Consider the following 20,950-nt stretch of genomic DNA (forward strand, 5'->3'; position numbering starts at 1 on the left):
ATCTACTATCAAAACGTTTTCATTACCCCGGAAAGAAATCTCCTATCTATTAGCAGTCATTCTACATTCTTTCCTCCCCTCCCTCTACCTGTCCCTGGCAACAATTAATCTACTTTCCTTATCTATAGATTTGCCTATTCTGGGAATTTCATGCAAATGGAACCATAGGACAAGTATATGTGTTCTTGTGTGTCTGGGTGCATTCAATTAGCATAAGGCTTTCAAAGTTTGTCCATATTGTAGCATTTATTAGTACTTTATTATTTTTATGTCTGAATAGTATTCCATTGTATAGTTATACCACATTTTGTTTATTTAATGATCAGTTGATGGATTGTTCCCACTTTTTGACTATTATGAACAAGGGAGTTATCAGCATTCATGTATAAGTTTTTGTGTGGATCTACATTTTCATTTCTCTTGGGTATATACCTAGGTGTGGAATTGCTGGGTCATATGGTAACTCTGGGTTTAACTATTTGAGAAACTTCCAAACCATTTTCCAAAGTAGCTGCACCATTTTACATTCCCACCAACAGTGTATGAGGGTTCCAATTTCTCTACGACCTAGTTAACACTTGTAGCTGTCATTTTGATTATACCATCCTAGTGCATGTGAAGGGGTATCTCATTGTGGTTTTGATTGGCATTTTCCTAATGATGTTGAACATCTTTTCATGTGCTTATTGGTCATTGTGTGTACCTTCTTTGGAGAAATGTCTATTTAAATACCTTGTTCATTTAAAAAGTTTTAAGTTACTTTTCTTATTGTTGAGCTGTAAAACTTGTTTATATATTCTGGATTTTAGATCCTTTTCAAGTTATAAAAAGCAGCTCTCCCCAGGACGCCATGCAGGCGGAGGCCACAATGGCCGATGAGATCGCCAAGGTTCAGGCCGCCGCAGCCTGGAGGCGACACGATCTTCGGAAAGATCATCCGCAAGGAGATCCCAGCCAAAATCATTTTTGAGTGTCTTGCTTTCCATGACATTTCCCCTCAAGCACCAACTCATTTTCTGGTGATACCCAAGAAACATATATCTCAGATCTCTGTAGCAGAAGATGATGATGAAAGTCTTCTTGGACATTTAATGATTGTTGACAAGAAATGTGCTGTTGATCTGGGCCTGAAGAACGGTTATCGAATGATGGTGAATGAAGGTTCAGATGGGGGACAGTCTATCATGTTCATCCTCATGTTCTTGGAGGCAGGCAGATGAATTGGCCTCCTGGTTAAGCATGTTTTAGGGATAATTTTCCCTTCTCTAGGCAATGATCAATATTTCTAAGTTCCAGTATGTTAAACAGTATACTTACTTTTGCTTGTGTATGGATAGATTGAGGAAGTAATTTTTAAAACCCATACATAATAAAAGACAATGTTGCATCGTTAAAAAAAGTATATAAAAAGCATTTGATACAATTTAATACCCATTCATGATAAAAACTCTTAATAATCTAAAAATAGATGAGAACTGCAGCTGACATCATACTTAATGGTGGCATAGTAAAAGCTGTTCCTCGGAAAATGGGAACAAGACAAGTGTGCTGCCTTTCATCAACTTTATTCAACATTGTATTGGAGGTTGTGGTTAGTTAGGAGGTTGCAGTTAGTACAACAAGTAAGCAAAGGAAATAAAGGCATATGAATGGAAAGTAAGAAATAAAATTATCACTTTATGAAGATGACATATTGAGTACATTGAAAATTAAAAAGAATCTAATAATAAACAATTGAATTAACAATAAATTAGTAATGTCCCTGGATTCCAAGTCAGTGTGCCAGCAATGATTATAAAATAAAATTTAAAATCTTTAAAACAGTACTGAGGTAAATAACGTCATGGAGGGATATACCATGTTCATGAATTAGGAGAGTCAAAGTTGTAGAGAAGTCATTGCTCCCCAATTTGATCAATAGATATAATGCATTTCTATAAAATCCTGCTTTAATATGGAACTTTATAGGTCAATTCTAAAATTTATATGGAAATGCAAAAGGCCAAGGATAGTCAAGAATATATAGAAGAAGTATAAAGCTGGAATGGAGAACTTTTACCACCAAATATAAAGCCTTATTTTAATGCTATAGTAATTGAGTCAGTATGATGTTGGCATACATATAGAAAAATAGACCAATGGATGATAGAATAGGGTCCAGAAACAGACACACATTTACGGTCACCAGATTTCTGAGAAATGTGCCACTGAAATGCAATGAAAGAATGTTCTTTTCAATAAATGGTATGTGAAATTTGAGTACTCATATTGGAAAAACATGCATGTTGAACCTTCCTGGACTTCATGTAAAAGTAAATTCTAGATGGATATAGAACCAAATGAAAAAAAAGTAAAGCTTCTAAAAGATAACATAAGAAATCATCTTTAAGACCTTGGTGAGGGAAGATTTAGTAAGTAAGATTTTAAAAGGGCTTACTAAAGGAAAAATTTATAATTTAGAGTTTATGAAAATGAAGAATTTCTGTTCATGAAAAGATATGGATGAAGCAAAGAGGATAAGCCACAGAGCAGGAAAAAACTTTTTTTTTTTTTTTAATTAAGTAGGTTCCAAGCCCAGCATGGAGCTCAACGTGGGGCTTGGATTCACAACCCTGAGATCAAGACCTGAGCTGAAGTCAAGAGTCAGATGCCTAACTGACTGAACCACCCAGGCACCCCAGATGAAACCATTTTTAATAGACATGTCCAACAAAGGATTAATATCTAAAATATAAAAAAATAAAATCTAGAATATAAATAAGCTTCTACTAATCCATAAGAAAAAGACAGACAACCCATGGTCAAACCATTGACACAAGTGTTTAGTAGTATTTTTTAAAGATAAACATACATATATCCTATGGTCAGGTAATCCCAAACCTGGGCATATGCCCCCAAGGAATGATTGCTATGCCCAATTAAAGCTGTGTACTAGAATGGTCATAGCAGTGCTATTTCTAACAGCCCAAATGGAAACCACTAAAATGTCCATTTATAATAGGATGGGTGAATAAACGGTAGTATTTTTCATGCTGTGGAATTCTACACTGCAAAACAAATAGCCAACAAAGAGTACAGGAAACAATTATGAATGAATCTTGCATGTAAAATGTTGAATGAAGGAAACCAGGCACAACAGAATGTAAATTGTATGATTCCATGTATATGAAGTTCGAAATAGGGAAAACTAATCTATGGTAGCAGAGGGCAGAAAGGTGGTCATTTTGTGAAGGTTTAGGGATCGGGTGACTACGTGGTGGGGCTTCTAGACAGCACCCAGTTCTTTATTTCTTGGTCTAGGAGGTACTTATATGAGTTAGATGTGTCTATTTCTTATATTTCTTGAGCACATGCTCTTTGTACACTTTTCAGTATATATGTTACACTTCAAAAAAATTTACTTCCTTTAAAGAGATCTTATATTTTAAAGATATATACTGAACTATTTATAATTTGCCTCAATATAATCCAGTGAGGATGCACTGTGTGTGCCTGTGTGTGTGTGTGTAGGGGAGTGGGGAGTGTATGAATGAAGCAGATTAGCTACAAGTTAATTATTAAAGATGGCTTATGGGTACATGGAGGCTTATTATACTCTTTGCTTTCGTATATATTTGAAATTTTTCACCCCCAAAGTTAAAAGATAAAAGCAAAAAGCCCCAAACACTAGAGTTTGGCAAGGGACTTGATGGAGATGTAATTTGCATATCCATCCACCTTGGAGAGGAGGGGAAGTCACTGGAAGTGCTATTTGCAGAAGGCCTCAGAATCCTACTGCGCAAATGCATTTTGAGGATGGGAATTAAGTCCCTGGCACACAGGGGCTGGAGATTTATGTGTAAAAGGGGTTAAAAATCAATCCTATCCCAGTAAGATGCTCAGTAAATTGCCCAGGAGTCAGAAAACTCAGAGGACAAGACCTCTAGCTACTAGGAGTCCGTGTTCTGGTAATTTCACCATCAAGCCTCTCTTCTGACTGCGCTTGCCCCAGAATCAGCTCACCAATCCCTGTGGCTTCCGCTGCCACCCTGAGGCTGATGATTCTCAGATCTCTCCTTGCCCCAGGGTGCCAGGCTTGGGTGCTCACTGCAGGCGGGGGTTGGGAGGGGGTGGGTTCCCTTGGTTGTCCCAGAAACTTCACATTCACCTTGTTCCAGAGGAGCTCTATCCTCTCCCTCCTAAACTTCCCTTCTCCGTTTCAGGGGATGCTTCCTACTGGCCCCTAGTCACCAAGGCAAAAACCAGTGGGGTCATCTTTATGTGCTCCCTCCCCCTCCTCCTAGCCTCTCCCCTGACTGCACCCAGCGTCTTCTCAGAGAGTCTGCCCTTTCCTAAACCTGCAGCTGGCGCCTGGGGCCAGACCTCCCCATCTCTCCCAGGGCCTGTACACAGCCCCAGTCCAACCACCGCCCATGCCTCCGTGTCACCAATTTGGGAAGGGCACCAATTAGGAGTCATGCATACAGGGTGCAGAATCTTGGAGGCAGGGGAGCTGGCAGTGAGGGGAGGGTGCATACTGTAGATATTGGGGGATAAAAGGTCAAATCAAAAACGACCGTTTGGAGCATCTACTGGGAGCAGACACCACATTGAGCGCTTCACCTGCCCTCCCCAGCCACCCAGCAGGCCCCGCCCCCGTGCCTGACAACCTGTGGAAGTGATACGCCACCAAGTTTGTGTTGAAGTTGTACTGGTCCTGGCACATCTTTGGGGCTTTGACACTGGCTGCCTTGGAGTGGGGGCCCGCCACAACCACAGTCACGTTGACCCCTGGCACCTGGACCATGTCCAGCCCTACCTGCCAGTCATGATGGGTGTTGTCCGCCAAATACTGGGGACACTTCCTCACAAGAGCTGGATGTGGCCCTGGCGAGGTAATGCTGGTGGCTGGGGAGTGCCAGGGGCAGGTGCTGAAGGGCACCCTGCTGCAGGGCATTGTGGCAGGGGACACAGGGGCCATCAGGCGGCAGGAAGTGCTGTGTGTCCCCGAGGAAGGAGCCCAAGCACTGGTGGCTGGTCACATCCTTGCCGTCCCCCTCCAGCCAGGAGCCAGGCAGGAGGGCAGCAGCCAGAGGAAGATGCCTAAGAGAAGCACGAGGGAGGCCATGGAGCTGCAGAGATGGAGCTGGGGACACTTGTGTACGTGGAGTGGAGCACGCACAAGAAGGGAGGGTAAGAAATAGTTCTTCTCACCTTCTTCCTCACCTCAACGTCCCTGCTACAGACTCAGCCACACCCAGCCCTCTTTCTAGCACCTCCACGTCCTGTGTGGGGAGGTCTCCTAGGCAACGGTGCAGCTGGGATGGGGTGCAGAGCAGGAGCTGAGAGTGGCTCCACTGAGGGAGCTCGGGGGTGCTCCGGAAGGGAATAGGCCCTGTTCTGAAGCCAGTGGGTCTTGGCCACAAGTGTGTGACCAACCATCCCAGGGTGCCCAGGACAGGGATTGTCAATGCCCAAACCGGAGAAGCCCGGGCAAGCGTGGACAAGCTGGTGACCCCCGCCATGTACCCAGCCCTGTACCCAGCTGGTGCTTAACCTGATCTGTGAGAAGTAGGACAGAGGCCCTCTAGATGCTGCAGAGCCACCTGGCTCTGGCCCCACTGTGGCACCTGCCTCCGTGGGACCTTGGGCGCTCTGCTGAATGGGTTCTAGCTCTGGATCTGTGAAACCATGGGCCAGAGCCTACATTTCCACATCTGTAAATAGGAGTATTGATCCCCTGGGGTCATTGTGAGCATGAGAGAGCCTGGTGGGGCCCTCTGACGGACGGCTGCACATGTTGTTGTCATCTTCTCACTTCGGTGAAGTACCCCAGAGGGACCCCAGACAACTGAGTCCAGCTGGTGGTTGCCGTGTCCTTCCACCATTGTGGCATCATGTACTAGTTCTGCTTCCAGGCCTTTCTGACAGAGACATGTGTATGAGCCACTTAATCATGGTCAGCACCCTTTCACCTGCTCTCATTTGGGACACAGAATCCACAGAGCCCCCAGATCTGGATGCCTTCATTTAGAATAATAATACTGAAGGCTAATAATAATACAAAGCTGATATTCGTTGAGTCCTTATTATATGCCAGGCATCTGCTAAGTACCTTGCATCTAGGCGTCCTCACCACGGTCCCATAAACCAGCTCTGTGATTTTTCCTATTTTACATATGGGGAAACTGAGGCTCAACGGGGTCGTTCTGCAAGTCATGAGCTGATAAGTGGCAAGCCAGCATTATGGACTTTCCTGAAGCCCTTCTGGATTGTGCATTCGGCAGGGACAAGCCAGGGACAGTGGGCGAAATCCTGTCGGCAAGGTGTCAAGCACCCAAGGTGGAGGGTGCCAGGCTGCTTGAGGCAGGAGAGAAGAGGTGGAAGGAAGGACGTGGGGTTGGTGGATTGGGCAGCCCCAGTGGGTGCGGGCATCCCGGGGGGCAGGTTAGGGCACCCGATTGGAATACCAGAGCTTACGTTCTCTTGCAGTGTGATCTTGGCCGGTCCACCTCCACTTTCTGCCATTAGTTTTCCCACCAGAACAATCGTTGGGAACCTGGTGGTCATCATTTCTGGTGCTGCTACTTCATGATAGCCTAGCACTTCCCGTGGATTGGAGGGTTAATCTTTATAAGATCTCTCATGAGTAGGTAGCTCTGTTCTTTTAATTTTACATGGAAGGAAAGCGAGGCACTGGAGAGGTGATGTGACTTGCACCAGGTCTGAGGCAGCACTGGGCTTGAGCCTGGGCCAGTCTGCTGTTGGGGCCCGAGGCTGTAATCTCTGGGCTAAATCCAAGGAGCCCTCAAGTTCCTACCAGCAGGATGAGCTCCGGAGTCCCCAGGGACCTTCTCTCTTGCTAGGACCAGGGAAGTCATGTGGGTGAAGCAGGGAAGGAAGTCCCAAGGGGAGGGGTCCTTCGGGATTGCACACAAACGGGTCATCTAAGTCAGAGGCTGGGCTCCCGGGGCTCCCTTAACAGTTCGATGCCCCTTCTGTGGCCTCCTTCCCCCTCTCGGACCCCAGGTACCTGGTGCTCCCACCAGCCTTCCCCTGGATGTATCAGACTCTGCTTCTCGATGCTCTGGTCTGAGACGGGGCTCAGCCAAGGGAGAACGGGATGTAGCTCCCACTGCTCTTGCACATAAGGAGATGGGGGGCCTCTCTGCTCAGCTCACAGGCTTGCGTCCCTTCCATAGAATCTGTTGGGACATGATTCTAAGGAGTCTCTGCTTGTCTCCTGAATAGCTCTGGTTCTGGACTACTTTTTTGAGGGCATAGCAGATGGCCCTGGCCAGTAGTGATCTTGCCTCTCTCCAGGGCAGGGCCGTTTGCTAGCAGCTCCCTTATAAGATGGGCATTTCCTAAACTTGGGGTTCCTCCCCTGTGACGCATATGCACTGTGGGCCCAGCAGCCACCAGGGCCCACCTCCAGCTGGGCCCCGCGGGACTTGGCGTGAGCGAACAAGAATCTCCCGCTGCCCTCTGTGCTGTGAACAACTCAGTCCTTGGCCTCTGACCCAGACGTTTAGTGTCTTCCTCTGGGAACCAGGGCAAGCCTACAAGGAGGGTAACATCTCCCACCTGCACGGCTCTTTACGGTTCTGGTGATGAGGTTGGGTGCTGCACAGTCATGGCTTTCTGGAAGTGGGAAGAGCAAGAGCCCTGTGGGGGCCACGATGAGGGATAGAAGAACCCCATGGATGGTATCACACAAGTGGTGATGGAGGATTGAGGAGCGAGCCGCGCTCACTGTCCTTCCTGTTATTGAGGCTGTAGGGCTAGAGGTAGGAGGGAAGCAATTGGCCTGAATGTCACTTTGGCTGGGAGGAGGAGGAAGCACCAAGGAGTCCCCGGAGCTGACAGCTGACAGCTCTGGGCAGATCCAGTCTGAGCCCAGGCTGCCACAGGGCTGTTTGACACCCCAGCATATGATGGGCAGCAGCTAGTGACATTTCTTCAGGGGACTGATAAACCTGTGTAGCCTTGGCGCTAATCTGGGGCTTGTGTTTGGCTTTCTGGGCCATTTGCCCTTTGATAGGGGTGCACCTTCCAAAAGCCACTCCCCAGGGACGGATGGAGGGCCCCACCTACTGCCTCCCCCTGGTGCCCCGGCTCAGTCGTGAGCAGTGAGGTCACTGGCTGTGGCTGCCTCCTGGGAGGGCTCACCTCTCAGCTGCTGCTCTCTGGGCCACGGGGCTGGAGAGGTATGTGGACCTATTTGGAACGTTCGGTGGAGGTCAGCTGCAGCCGGGTGGGAGGAAGCTTCCTCTTGGCCAGCTGGAGCCGACTCGGGAAAGCACACAGCTGGTAACATGCAATCTACGTGTTTTTTTAGCTCGCTCCGGATTTGGACCTTTACCCTGCGCTTTCCATTCTCTGTGCATTTTGCTCTCTCCGTGACCTGGTCTTCCCGCAGCTCTTGGCACCCCTCCGCCCAAGGCTCAGCTCCACTGGCCCTAAGTAGCTCTTTGGTGGCTGGGAGGGATTTCTGACCCGGTTCCCATCCCACAAACCTCCCAACTTCTCAGCACAGACTTGGCTAATTGATCTGGAGGCCTTGCCAAAAAGCATATCCTGGAGGCCTGTGGAGCATAAACGTTAGGGCAGGTGTAGGGCCCGGCTGGCCTCAGCTGCCCGGAGTTATAAAAAGAACAGAAGTGCCTGTGGCGGGTGGGTGACTAATGGTGGCCGCGAGGGTGTCACCATCAGCTGTTGGGTGAGGTGATGTGAATCGAGCCTCCCTTAGTTCTGAAGGCCTGAGTATCTCGAAGGCCTCTATCCTTTGTTACCTCACAGCCTTCATGGGGAGAGGTTCAAACCGTTAGAAGAATGATCTAGCCCTCTGGAGAGCACTGCTCACTCAGTGTGGAGGGCTGAGGGAGGGGACCCCAATGCTAGTCAATATGGTACACTTTTATTGAGCACCTACTGTGAGCCATGCCTTGGTGAGATGGCACCTGAGCCGGGCCCTTAAGACAATTGATAAGAAATGCTTCACTGGGAAGTATGTGTCTTGATGGGTTCTGGGATGAGGTGCCTGCTGACAAAGGACCCGAAGGAGGAGTCCCAGCTTGCAGGTGGAGGTGGGGGGAAAAGCCACCCCCACCCCGGCTCAGGAAAGAGCCTGAGTGCAAAGCCCTGCAGGCTGAGTCATGGGCTCAGAGGCCCCCCGCCGAGGTGATCTCATTCATGAGCTGACGGAGCAGGGCCAGAGCTCCCCAGCCAGTTAGCAGCAGAGTTTTGACCAGATCCCTGGCCTCCCAACGTCCCTGCTGAGGGTTTTCTCTCACTGGGCAAATGCTAGACATGATGCAGAACCTCACCTTCACCACTGGAATCACAAGTGGGCATGCATCCAGGTCACCTGATCTGGGTTCAGGGTTTGTACATGGAGAGCAGAACTGGAAGAGCAGGTGTTTCCTGGGCCCTGGGTGGTGCTTGCTACAGCACCCAGTACATAGTTGGTGCTCAATAAAGGCCTTGCCCTCCTTTGGAGGACACAAGACAATGATCAACCCATGATGACTTTGAGGCTAGGGCTTGTGAAAGTTCTGTGCTGATGGAAAGCAGGGATCCCACAGCAAAGTGTGGGTGCTTGTGATCCCCCTGTAGCCCATCCCCATTTGAAGGAGGCCGGGTCATCCTGGAAATGAGCAAATGTCAGTTCACCTCCAACCCACCTGTGGCAGACGGGGAGGCCTTTCAATCACTCAGGGCATCCAGTTTTAAGGGCTAAGAAGGAAGCAAAATGCCAATAATATTATGCCTCCTCTGCCCCAGCTCTTAAAGGACTTCCAGATATATATCTGGTATTGTGTGCATCCATCCTCAATGGGAGGTAGATTTCTAGTCTTGTTTTCCAGGTTTAAAAATGGAGTGCTCCGGGGGGATCCCTGGGTGGCTCAGCGGTTTGGCGCTTGCCTTCGGCCCAGGGTGTGATCCTGGAGTTCCGGGATCGAGTCCTGCGTCGGGCTCCCGGCATGGAGCCTGCTTCTCCTTCCTCCTGTGTCTCTGCCTCTCTCTCTCTCTCTGTCTATCATAAATGAACGAATGAATGAATAAATAAATAAATAAATAAATAAATAAATAAATCTTTAAAAAAAATGGAGTGCTCCAATAGGTGGCTTTGGGTGAAGAAAGAAAGGTGTAATTACAGAGGTTCAGTTCCGTCATTAGAATGCCACCCTGCTATGTACCCCAGGATGCTGAAAACACATAGACCACAAGAGTATTGTCTTTCTGAAATACGTCAAATATAATTCAGATAGACATCTTTATATTTTCCATTGATATATAATTTAATAACTATATAATAATATATAAATAAAAATTTATATTAAATATATAATAAGCAATGCATTTTATACACCATGATATAATTACATATTTTATAGCATATAATGTATAATGTGTAAATACATTATTCTTTTAATTTTAATTTTAATTCAATTAATTAACATATGGTGTATTATTAGTTTCAGAGGTAGAGTTCAGTGATTCATCAGTTGTATATAACGCCCAGTGCTCATTACATCATGTGCCCTGTTTAATGCCCGTTGCCCAGTTACCCCATTCCCCACCTACCTCCCTTTTAGCAATCCTGTTTGTTCATAAATTGTATATTAAAATAGAGATTATATAATATGAAATATAACATAAGGATATATGTATTAAAAATATGTATTTGACATGCTACTATAAGCACCTCTCACACTATATCCTAACAATTTCGCCCCATGGGGTCTAAACACCCCAGTATACGACCATGATTGGCTCATGTGTCAGCTTGAGTGAGGAATCTGATAGCAGGTTTTATATCTCACTAAATTTTCTGAAGCCTAATGCTGGTCCCAGCCCCTCATAGAAGCTTCCAGGGGCTGCTGAGAACCTTCTGGATGGACTAGTCTTCAACAGGGCTTTTCAGCCCTGAAGAGGTCGGATCCTGCCCCAGCCTCCCCACCAGCCTTTGACTACCTCCTCCGACTGTGCAAGCGCGGGCTTGGCATCCCTTCTCCGTGCCCTCACAGCACCTGTACCTCCCCTCATCCCAAGAACACCCTCATAGACATGGACTCAGAATACAGACTGGTCTGCCATGGTCCCCTCCGGATCCCTGATGTTGGGCACAGAACTGGGAGAGGGGGAGTTTATTAGATGCTGATGGCGAGTTGGAAGATGGAGCAAGGAGAATCTGTGTCCTGGGGGGTCTAGGGGCACCCTAGGGAGATGCAACCCCCTCAGGCATTTTGCTGAGTTGGCCCATTTTGGAAGGTTGGGCTCATCACCTTGGTTTCCAACCTAACCATTCACTCCCCTCCCTCCTTCCCAATAGAAACCCAATTTCGTTCATCTCACGAGCAGCCATGTGCTTCTGAAGATGGCCTCAGCCCTTGTCAGGCACTGGCTGTGGAGGATTCTGGGTATTAAAACTTGAGGGTACAGTGTTGTAGGTGGGCCTCTGGAAGCTTCTACCTGGCTCTTTAAATGGAACACCAGAAAATGTGGAATTCTGTGGGACAAATGTCTTCAACCTAAAACATGGAAAGGAACAAAAAGGCAGGGGAAATTGTTTGGATCAGGGGTCATCAAACCTTGCTTGTAAAGACTAAGTAATAAATATTTCAGTCTTTGCAGCTCATTCTGGCTCTATGGAAATAACTCCACGCTGCTTTGCAGCATGAAATGAAGCTGAGAAAGTATAAACAAGTGAAGGTGGTTGGGTGTATGTCCAAAAACAGGCCTTGGGCTGGGTTTGGCCCCACGTGTACCTTGCCCACCCATGGCTGAGATTACAGGAGTCTTCTCAGACACATCAGCCAAACACATTGTGTGAACCTTGTCTGGACCCTGATTTGAACAAACCAAGTCTTTGTTTTAACAAACCTTAAAACAAAACTAAGGAAAACAAAAATTTTTGTGATCGAGAAATTTGAACAGTGAGTGCATATAAGACCATTTTAAGAAATTGTGATTAATTTCGTTAGATGTGACAAAGGCATTATGCTTTTTTGTTGTTGCTGTTGTTGTTTAAAGAAGAAAGAGTCTTAATCTCCTTAAATATCTTTAAAAAAAGCTACTGATACTAAATGATGGGTGATGTCTGAGATTGCTTTAAAATAACCCAAGATGGGGGCGCCTGGGTGGCTCAGTCAGCTAAATGTCTGCCTTGGGCTCAGGTTGTGATCCCAGGGCCCTGGACTTGAGCTCTTCATCAGGCTCCCTGTTCAGTGGAAAACCTACTTCTCCTTCTCCCTCTGCTGCTCCCCTGCTTGTGCTCTCTCTCTCTCTCTGCGTCAAATAAAGAAATAAAACCTTAAAAAAAAATAACCCAGGATGTATGGAGGGAGAGAGGGTAACAGTGAAACAAGACCTATCTCGTGCTAACAATGATGGAAGCTGGGTTGTGGGTAAATGTAGGGGATGTCGGGGGCAGGTGGTAGCTTCATACTACTCTGTCTTCTTTTGTGTATGTCTAAAAATTTGCATAATAATAAAATTTTAAAAAGAGACGACAAGAAAAAAACTCCCTTTTCCACTGCCTCTGGTCACCATTGCATTTGGTGAACATATGCATTGGGCTGGCGCTAATGCAGCTATTTTGTGATTAAGAGGGGACAAGCCTGAGGACAAGACTAAACACAAACATGGCAGAGTGGAAAGGGGAAGAAAATGGGTGCTGGATAATTTTGTTAGGCTGCCAAATTAATCAGGGAGGCACAGGTGTGTTTCAGTATTCCATATTATGTGGAGTAACAAATTAAGCCATATTTTAAAATTGATTTTGTTACATGTCACCCAACTGATATAGAGAAAGGACCAGAATCCATTCTGGTCCTGGCCCATGTTTGCTGCAGGATGCCACCATGACATCTAAGAGGACGCCAGGATTTGAAGAAAGGCTTGTGAGCAATGAGTCCTGGCCAAATTTCTCTGAGACCTTTTATCACGAGCCAAGGGGCTCCAGGAAATAGGAGACGGTCTCTGCTTTCTGCCTGCCTCTCTTGAGCTCCAAGGGGCCAATGTCAGGGGCTGTACTGGACTTTGGTTTGCAATTGTAAATCTACAGTTTCGGGAAAGGAAATGGCAGTAACAGAATTCCTGAAGGACAGCTGGACTTTCTGGCATCCCTCCTTACAAGGACAAGGAGACCTCCTCTCCCTGAACCCCTCTCGACATGCAGTAACCACAACTGTACAGTGTCTACACACAGGGCACAAACAGCATTGTTTCTAACTGATCTCATGGTTCAGCCGGTCTCGGGGGTGTCAGCTGTTCTGTAATGTATGACAAATCACTGTGGTTAACTTAACCCATCCGGGTCTCCTAGATACAGTCACTAGACACTCGCCAAGAAATGTGCAAAGGGAATGCTAGGGGGTGGGGAGGAGGAGCGGAGAAGGGTGATGTGGAGAAGGACCATAAGGCATGGTCTCTGGTTGCTCTGGATGCTCCTGGAGCTCTGTCCAGACCCAGATTCAGATAGGACTTGAGGCCAGGCTTTAGGGACTGGGGATAGGGGATGAGGGAGGCAGCCTTTAATGAGGAGCAGGTCATAGATCCTCAGTGAGTTCGTTCTCATCCTAATTTGGCCCTGATTTTCAAAGCTTCGCCTAAAATAGTGATTCTCATATTTGAGTGTGCATTAGAATCCCCTGGAAGATTTGATAAAGCACAGGTTGCAGGGCCCCACCCCAACAAGATTCTGGCTGAACCTCAGGTGGAGCCTGAAAATTCAAATTTATAACAAACACCTAAGTGATGCTGATTCTTTTTTTAAATTTAAATTTTTTATATATTTTAATTTTTTTAGTGATGCTGATTCTGCTGGTCCCGGGGACCCTGATTTGAGAACTACTGACCTGAAACTTGTTAGTGAGACTGTGGCTCTCAAGTGTCAGGAGGAAGAGACCCAAACCTTTCTTCTTCTCTTAGGAATGAGGTGAGAACCAATGATGAGTAGCCAAAGGCCTGAGGTCCTGGGTGGGAGGAACCAACAGGGTGATGCCCTGGGATCCTCTGGCCAGGAGCCAGGAGTCTTGGGGTGTTATCCTGCCACCGAATGAACCTACTATGTGGCCTCGGGGAAGTCACCTCTGCTCTCGGAGCTTCAGTCTACCCTGTGTAAAAAAACGAGCAGATGGCACTTTTCTGTGTGTGTTCTAGTTTTCTCAACAGAAAGGCTTTTAGAAAGAAAAAAGGAAGACAAACTGAACTTGAACTACGTGGCCTCTGAGGGGATGAGGGTGGGAGAACCTTGTGCAGACACCATGGTGCGCTCTGAAGCCTGTGGGCTTTGGCTTGGACACAGGTTTTCCACTGAACTTGCCCCGAGCCCCTCTCCTTCTGGAATCCCTGTTGCACTCACAGCTGACTCTGCTCCTTTGTCCAGAGCATGCTTCTCTTTCCCGTCTTACCTGGTTTCCGGCTTTCTCGTGCACCTGTCACGTCTTCCATTGGGTTGCTGACTGTGTGCCGTGCCAACTGTTTGCATCTCCCCCTCCTCTCCCAGGGCATCAGACAGAAGGAGCGTTGGGTGAACGTTGGAGGGCCATCAGGAAGAGAGACATCTGAGCCATACTCCATTGTGCAAGAATCCCAAGGTGGGAGACGGGGAAGCCAGAGCGTGCCTTCCGAGGAGGGTCCCCAGCTGATGCCTGTAGATTTTTTTGCTTTGGCCCTGTGCACCTCCAGAAATGGGGCCTGCCACCCAGCCATTTCCTCTACCTTCTGCCCAGACTCTGAGTTATGCTCCCCTGTCCCCTCTTCCTAACAAAGGCTTCCTCAGTAGAAAAGAGCTTGGACATACAATACTTGCCAACAAAAGCAACCGTCGTAGCCCCAGGGAAGGGGGTGGGGGTAGAGAACCCGGGTGAGGTTTTGCTCTCTGCTCGCCAGGACTGGCTCCAGGGAAGGACCCAGCCCATCGCTCATGAGTCAGGCTGCTGGGGTCCCAGCTGCAGTTTGTCCCTCTTGACTTACCAAGTCTAAGGCAGGAAGAGTGGGGTGGGGCCCTGGGAGGGGGCTAGGCAAGCTGCTGGGGTGGCGAGGGAGAAAATTAGCAATCACAGGCCTTGGCTCTTCTGTCCCCACAGGGCCCCCACACTGCAGCTGGGAAAACTGAGACCTCGGGAAGGGAGGTCATTTTATCTTGAGCTCATTTAGGGGATTTGTGGACGGCCAGATGGGGACACTTCTAGCCTGGTCATTTCACAGTCTCTCCTCCAAATTCCCACTGACACATGCCGCACCCCCCCAACCTTACATTTTTTTTTTTTTTTAAAGATTTTGCTTATTTATTCATGAGAGACACACAGAGAGAGGCAGAGACATAGGCAGAGGGAGAAGCAGGCTGTGGGGAGCCTGAAGTGGGAATCAATCCCAGGATTCCGGGATCAGGACCTGAGCCAAAGGCAGATGCTCAACCGCTGAGCCACGCAGGTGCCCCCACCCCTCACATTCTTGCTCCATCTGCCCTACACACAAAACCACAGTCTGGCTCCTGACTTCATAGATCTTAAGGGACCAGAAAGAGGAGAAAAAGGAACTCTATTTTTCCTGAACTTAATATAGATCAGTTTGGTGGTGCCATTTTCAAATAACTGAATGGTCTCGGTATTGCTTGGAATAGAATATGCTCTGCATTTCCACAGAACCTCAGAGTTTGCCTGGGATTCCTGTGAGTCTCATGGTTTCCCCTTTGGCAGATGACGTGCTGCAGCCCAAAGAGAAAAATGACTTGCCCTCAGTCACACAGACTGTACTTGGCAAAGTTCAGCCTAGGGTAGTCTACTGACCCCTAATCTTATCTCTTTTTTCTGGCTCAGCACCAGGGGCTGGATTCTGATCTGTCTCTGTTGCAAATGAGCTGTGTGACCCGGGACACTGCTTCAGCTCTCTGAACCGGCTTTCACAAAAGCTTGCTCACTCCATCAGCACTGCCTCTCAGGAGGCCCAGGGCCAGGGCCTGGGGGCCACAGGGATGAGGAATCCAGCTCTCTCTGCCCACAAGACAGGAACATATTCAGAGCCCAGCAAGGGTGCAGACTGGGAAGCCTCACGTCATCAGGGGAAGAGTGCAGGAAGCCAAGGCCTCTCTCAGGGGATCCAGGGATTCCCAGGAGAAGTCTGGTTAGGGAATTTCCACCCACAAGTTGGTCTCCTTTTAAGAAGGCCCCACAACAAAATGTCTGGACTCAAAAGCAGAACGATTAGGGGTCTTTATGCACTTTATACAAAGATTCTTTATTCCACAGTTCCTTAAAATACACTCACTCACACACACACACACACACACACACAAAACTCCTTTCTCCAATTCCCACCTCTGGCTTGCTTGAAATACAGTTCATTTGCAAATTGTTGGGAACACATTTATACAGTCAGGCAGGAGCTGGGCTATTTGCCCTGACTACTGAACTGGTCTCAGGAATATTGCAAAACCAGCAAACCACTCTCATCTCTGACTCTTGGTTTCTTCCCACCTTGGGCTGTGGAGGGGCTATGGGTGCCAGAGGGGGAGGATATTTATTTATTGAACAGCTACTAAGTGCTATAGTTAACACTCTAAGGGAGGCTCAGGGCTAGGATTTCAATGAGGGTTGTGTGAGCATCAAGCCCAGGCTCTCTCCTCACCTTGCCGAGCCCCACTCTCCACTAGGACACAGGCCGCCCATTGCATTTGGGGGCACAGAGAGCTGTAGTCTGTGAAATGGGTAGATCCAGGGGGTGTGTGTCAAAGGTTAGATGGGGGGGGGGTATGTCAAAGGTTAGAGAGGGCGTCAAGACCATGAGGAGAGAAAGGAGACACCCTCCGGCGGGGAGGAGAGGTGCTCACGGTCTCCCCATCCACATGGAGTTGGACACCCCTTGGGCCCAGGGGCTGGAGAGGGAGCCCCGCGGTCAAGGAAGGGGAGCGGAGGGGACGAGGAAGTCGGCTGCGGACTGTCCCCTCCGCCCCCCATCCCCGGGGTGGGGTGGGGGGAGCCCAGGCGGCTGGCTCCGCGTGGCACTTCCGATCCGGCAGGGCCGCGCGCCCGCTGCGCTCCCCGGCCCCGCGCTCCGCCCCGGCCGCGCGGCGCCCCCCGCCCGCCCTCCCGCCCCGCCCCGCCCCGCCCCGCCAGCGAGCCCACCCCCGGCCCGGCCCGGCCCGGCCCGCGCCGCCGCCCCCTCGGCGCTCCCGCCGCGTCCCGCCGCGTCCCGGAGCTTCCCGGAGCGTCCCGGAGCGTCCCGGCGCGGGCGGCCCGACCGGCAGGCGGCAGGCGGCAGGCGGCAGGCGGCAGGCGGCACGGGGGGCGCTGGCGCGTCGGCCGCTCCGCTCTCCCGCCGGCGGCCTGGGGCGCGGAGCCCGCGGTCCGGGAGGCGGCGGCGCAGGCGGAGGCCGGGGCGGGCGCTCGGCAGTCGGGGCGCGCTGCAGCCTCGGGGCTCGGGGCTCGGGGCTCGGGGCTCGCGGCTCGCGGCTCGGGCGCCCTCGGCCCGCGTCCGCGCGGCCACATGGCTCGGCTCCGCGCGCTGCTGTCCTGCCTGCTGCCCCTGCACTGTGCGCTCTGCGCCGCCGCGGGCAGCCCGACCCCAGGTGCGTGCAGGGCGGGCGCGCGGGGCGCGGGGCGCGGGGGTCAGGCTGGCCCGGGGTGGGGGGCGCCCCGAGGAGCCGGTGGGAGGCGGTGCGCGCCCGGGGCTGGAGCTCGTTTCTTCCCCCACGTCGCGAGCGCTGACCCACGATTGCTCTTCCTTTCTGGCACAAGCGGTGGGGAGAAGCCCCGGGAGAGGTTTTGGGGCTACGGAGTCTCTTCTCAGGGGGCTGGACATTGGCCTTTGTCTCTGTACTTCGCACTCTCTCTGCTTTGCATTCTCTCTCTCTGTCTCACTCACACACGCACGCACACTCTTGGTCTGGCTCTGTCCTGGGTGCCTTTTACTTTCCGTGTCTTCACTGTCTCCAGCTGGTGTGCGCGTGTCTGACGGTCTCAGCCTCGCAGGATCAAGCGGGCAGGTGGTTGCCCCGCACCCCAGGGAGCACCTGGCACTCACGCTCCTGCGCGGAAAGACACGCACAGCCCTCTCCTCCGGCGCTCTCGAGCTCTGTGCACACACTCTCCCTCTCACACACACCGACCAGACACCCCGCACCCTCACCTGCTGTGGCTGTGAGCATGGGGGGGGGGGGCGGCTGGTCATTTCCAGGCAGGGTGCCTGCTTGTCTGAGCTCTGTTCATGACCTGGAGTGGGGTCTCTGTAGCAGAGATCTTGGGGGGGTCTTAATGAGTAAAGCCAGGGGAGAGTCTGCACTCCCCCACCTGAACTGCCTCCGGCATGGGGGGTTTTCAGGAGACCTCATTTTCTAGGCTTCATCAGTAGCATGAAGGGGGCCAGGGAGGCGAGAGATCGAGCCATGCGGAATTGAAAATCCCTCAGACTCCAGTCCCTGAATCACCACGCCTGGGAGCCAGCGAGCTGTCATTCCTGCTGGGCCTGGCCGGGCTCAGGGAGAGCTGTGCGAGGACCTCGCTGCTGGCATGCGGCCTGGAGCACGGGGTCGTGACCTCACACTTAATTCAGTCCGAGTGGGCAGGTCACCCCACGCGTCTCCTTTTATTTTTGAAGATCTATATTTACCGGGCTTGGTGCTGGGCCACGTAGAAATCTCTGCAAGCCTCTGTTTATTTTAAAAAGTTCTCTTTCTAAACTTGGAAGAATATAGAACCTGTATTGCCTCCCTCCCCTCTGCTGCTCCTCCTTTCTCCCTGACACGTGCCCAGGATCCCCTGGGTTTCTAGGTGTGTTTGTTTTGCCAGCTGTGTTCAGAGAGCTTGGCGAGGCGGGCCCTACCCCAGGCTGGGCTCGCGAGTGACTTCAGCGCGCTGCGCCCAGGGAGTTGGGGCAGATCCCGCCATCCCTCTCTGTGCCCTGGGGGCTTTCGGGGAACATGAGCCCATCCCTCAGTAGTACCCAACGTTGGAAGGCTCGTTGCTTGAGTGACAGACAGGACTCTGGCCTCATTTCTTTTGTTAAGTTTAACAGGGCCTTGGGGACTACAGGGAGCAAGTTTTGTCCACAGAGAACTTGGACCCCATTCATCCAAGTGCAGAGTCCAGAAGCTCTGGATGAGTATTGGATGAACTTGGGCTAAGGGGTCCCTCCAAGGTGACGCTCAGGGCTGCAGAGCACTCCCTCGCCCCCATACAATTGCCCCCCATCCCACCCCACCCCATCCCACCTCACCCCACCCCACCCCCGGCTTACCTTTGCACAGGCTACGTTGATAAAACTCCTTGTTTACTTTCAGCAGAACCACGTCTCTCCAGAAAGCTCAGTGACTATGGTGTGACAGTGCCATGCAGCACAGATTTTCGGGGACGCTTCCTCTCTCACGTGCTGTCCAGGCCAGCGGCAGCCTCCAGGCCAGCGGCAGCCTCCACGGGGAGTGGGGTAGTGGAGGGGCCACCGGCAGCACAGTCGCCCTCCGGTCACCTCCGGGTGGCCCGCAGCCTCCGGCGCCCAGAAGGAGCGAGCCTGCAGCCCGGCCGGGTGGGGCGCTCCTCCCTCTATTTCAACGTTACCGTGTTTGGGGAGGAACTGCATTTGCGCCTGCGGCCCAACCGCCGGCTGGTGGTGCCCGGAGCCTCGGTGGAGTGGCAGGAGGACTTTCGGGAGCTATTCCGTCAGCCCTTGCGGCGGGAGTGTGTCTACACCGGGGATGTCATGGGCATGCCGGGGGCAGCTGTCGCCATCAGCAACTGCGACGGATTGGTAAGGGACAAGCCTTTCATCAAGCTTCCTTTTGCCCCCTGCCCAGGCTACCTGAACCCATCCGACTATTTTCTCCTGGACTCCCCTGTATTTGGGACTCCTAGGGGCACAATGTGTGGTTTGGGCCACGGGCTTCATTGCCTCCATGAGCTCTGCATACCCCACTGGCCACAAGGTTCACACTTAGCAAGTGTGCAGGGCCTGGTTAGGATGGTGCCTTGTTCCTTCCCTCACCATCCATGGACACAGGGGAGCTACAGCTTGCCAAGGGCGCTTCTCTGAGCCCAGACACATGCAGGAGTAAGGAGGGCAGGCTCTGCTGGGGTTCAGTCCTGGCTGAACTCATTGGCCGTGAGGCTTCGGAGATATTACTCACCTTCCCTGCACTGCTCTCCCTTATCCGTGAAGCGAGGATTTATTCATAATGCATGTACTTACTTGGTGTGTCCCCTATGCTCAGCACTGTTCAGGCTCCGGGGGACGCCACAGGGCGTGGGTACACGTGGTCCTTGTCCTCATGAAGCTGATGTGGTAGTGATGATAATAGGACCTACCTTACCCTACCGGGCAGATGGTTGGTGGTTGGCACCTGCCTGGCATGGGGTCAAGGCTCTGTGGGCGTGATGAGCTGCTGTTATGATTTTTTTTTAAGGACTTATTGATTTATTTATTTGAGAGAGTGAGCATGGGCATGAGTGGGGAGAGGGGCAGAGGGAGAGGGAAAAGTAGACTCCCTGCTGAGCAGGGAGCCCGACACGGGGCTCAATCCCAGGACCCTGAGATTATGACCTGAGCTGAAGGCAGAGGCTTCACTCACTGAGCCAGCCAGGTGCCCCTGCTGTTATGATTCTTACTGTTACATCCTTCTCATCCCCCACTGTCTCTGGTCCTAAGGCCAGCCTGCTCTTTCCCAGTGCTCTGCCCTGTGAGTTCCCTTTCTCAGGACCTGTTTCTTCCTCCAAAGCTCAGGACGCCCTGCTCATTGGCTACCTATTGCAAACCAGAAAGCCAGGGGTGGCCCCCCATCTGCAGCTTGACTCGTGCTGGGATGTGACTCCATCCCCCCGTGTTTTGGGCCTTTGTGAGCCTGTGTGACGGGTCCCAGGACCCTGATGGGCATTCTGGCCTCTACTTTGTCAGGGATGAGCTGATGTGTCCTGGGACCTCAGCCACAAGGATCCCCTTGTTCTGTGCTTTGGCCATAAGTGAGGGATGAGTC

General features: G+C 50.8%; 1 protein-coding gene and 1 pseudogene across 2 annotated transcripts in view; both read left to right on the plus strand.

Moving 5' to 3' along the window:
- Positions 1 to 868: 868 nt before the first annotated feature.
- LOC144311826 (adenosine 5'-monophosphoramidase HINT1 pseudogene) lies at positions 869 to 1,399 on the plus strand (annotated as a pseudogene).
- Positions 1,400 to 17,475: 16,076 nt separating this feature from the next.
- ADAMTS14 (ADAM metallopeptidase with thrombospondin type 1 motif 14) overlaps positions 17,476 to 20,950 on the plus strand; it is a 77,559-nt gene continuing 74,084 nt past the window's right edge. For both annotated transcript variants that reach the window (XM_077894852.1, XM_077894853.1), the window contains exons 1-2: positions 17,476 to 17,557; positions 19,271 to 19,731. In XM_077894852.1, the coding sequence (XP_077750978.1) occupies positions 17,476 to 17,557; positions 19,271 to 19,731 (543 nt within the window). The remainder of the gene's footprint in view (positions 17,558 to 19,270; positions 19,732 to 20,950) is intronic.

Source organism: Canis aureus, chromosome 4 (assembly GCF_053574225.1).
Source record: "Canis aureus isolate CA01 chromosome 4, VMU_Caureus_v.1.0, whole genome shotgun sequence".
Lineage (NCBI taxonomy): Eukaryota > Metazoa > Chordata > Mammalia > Carnivora > Canidae > Canis > Canis aureus.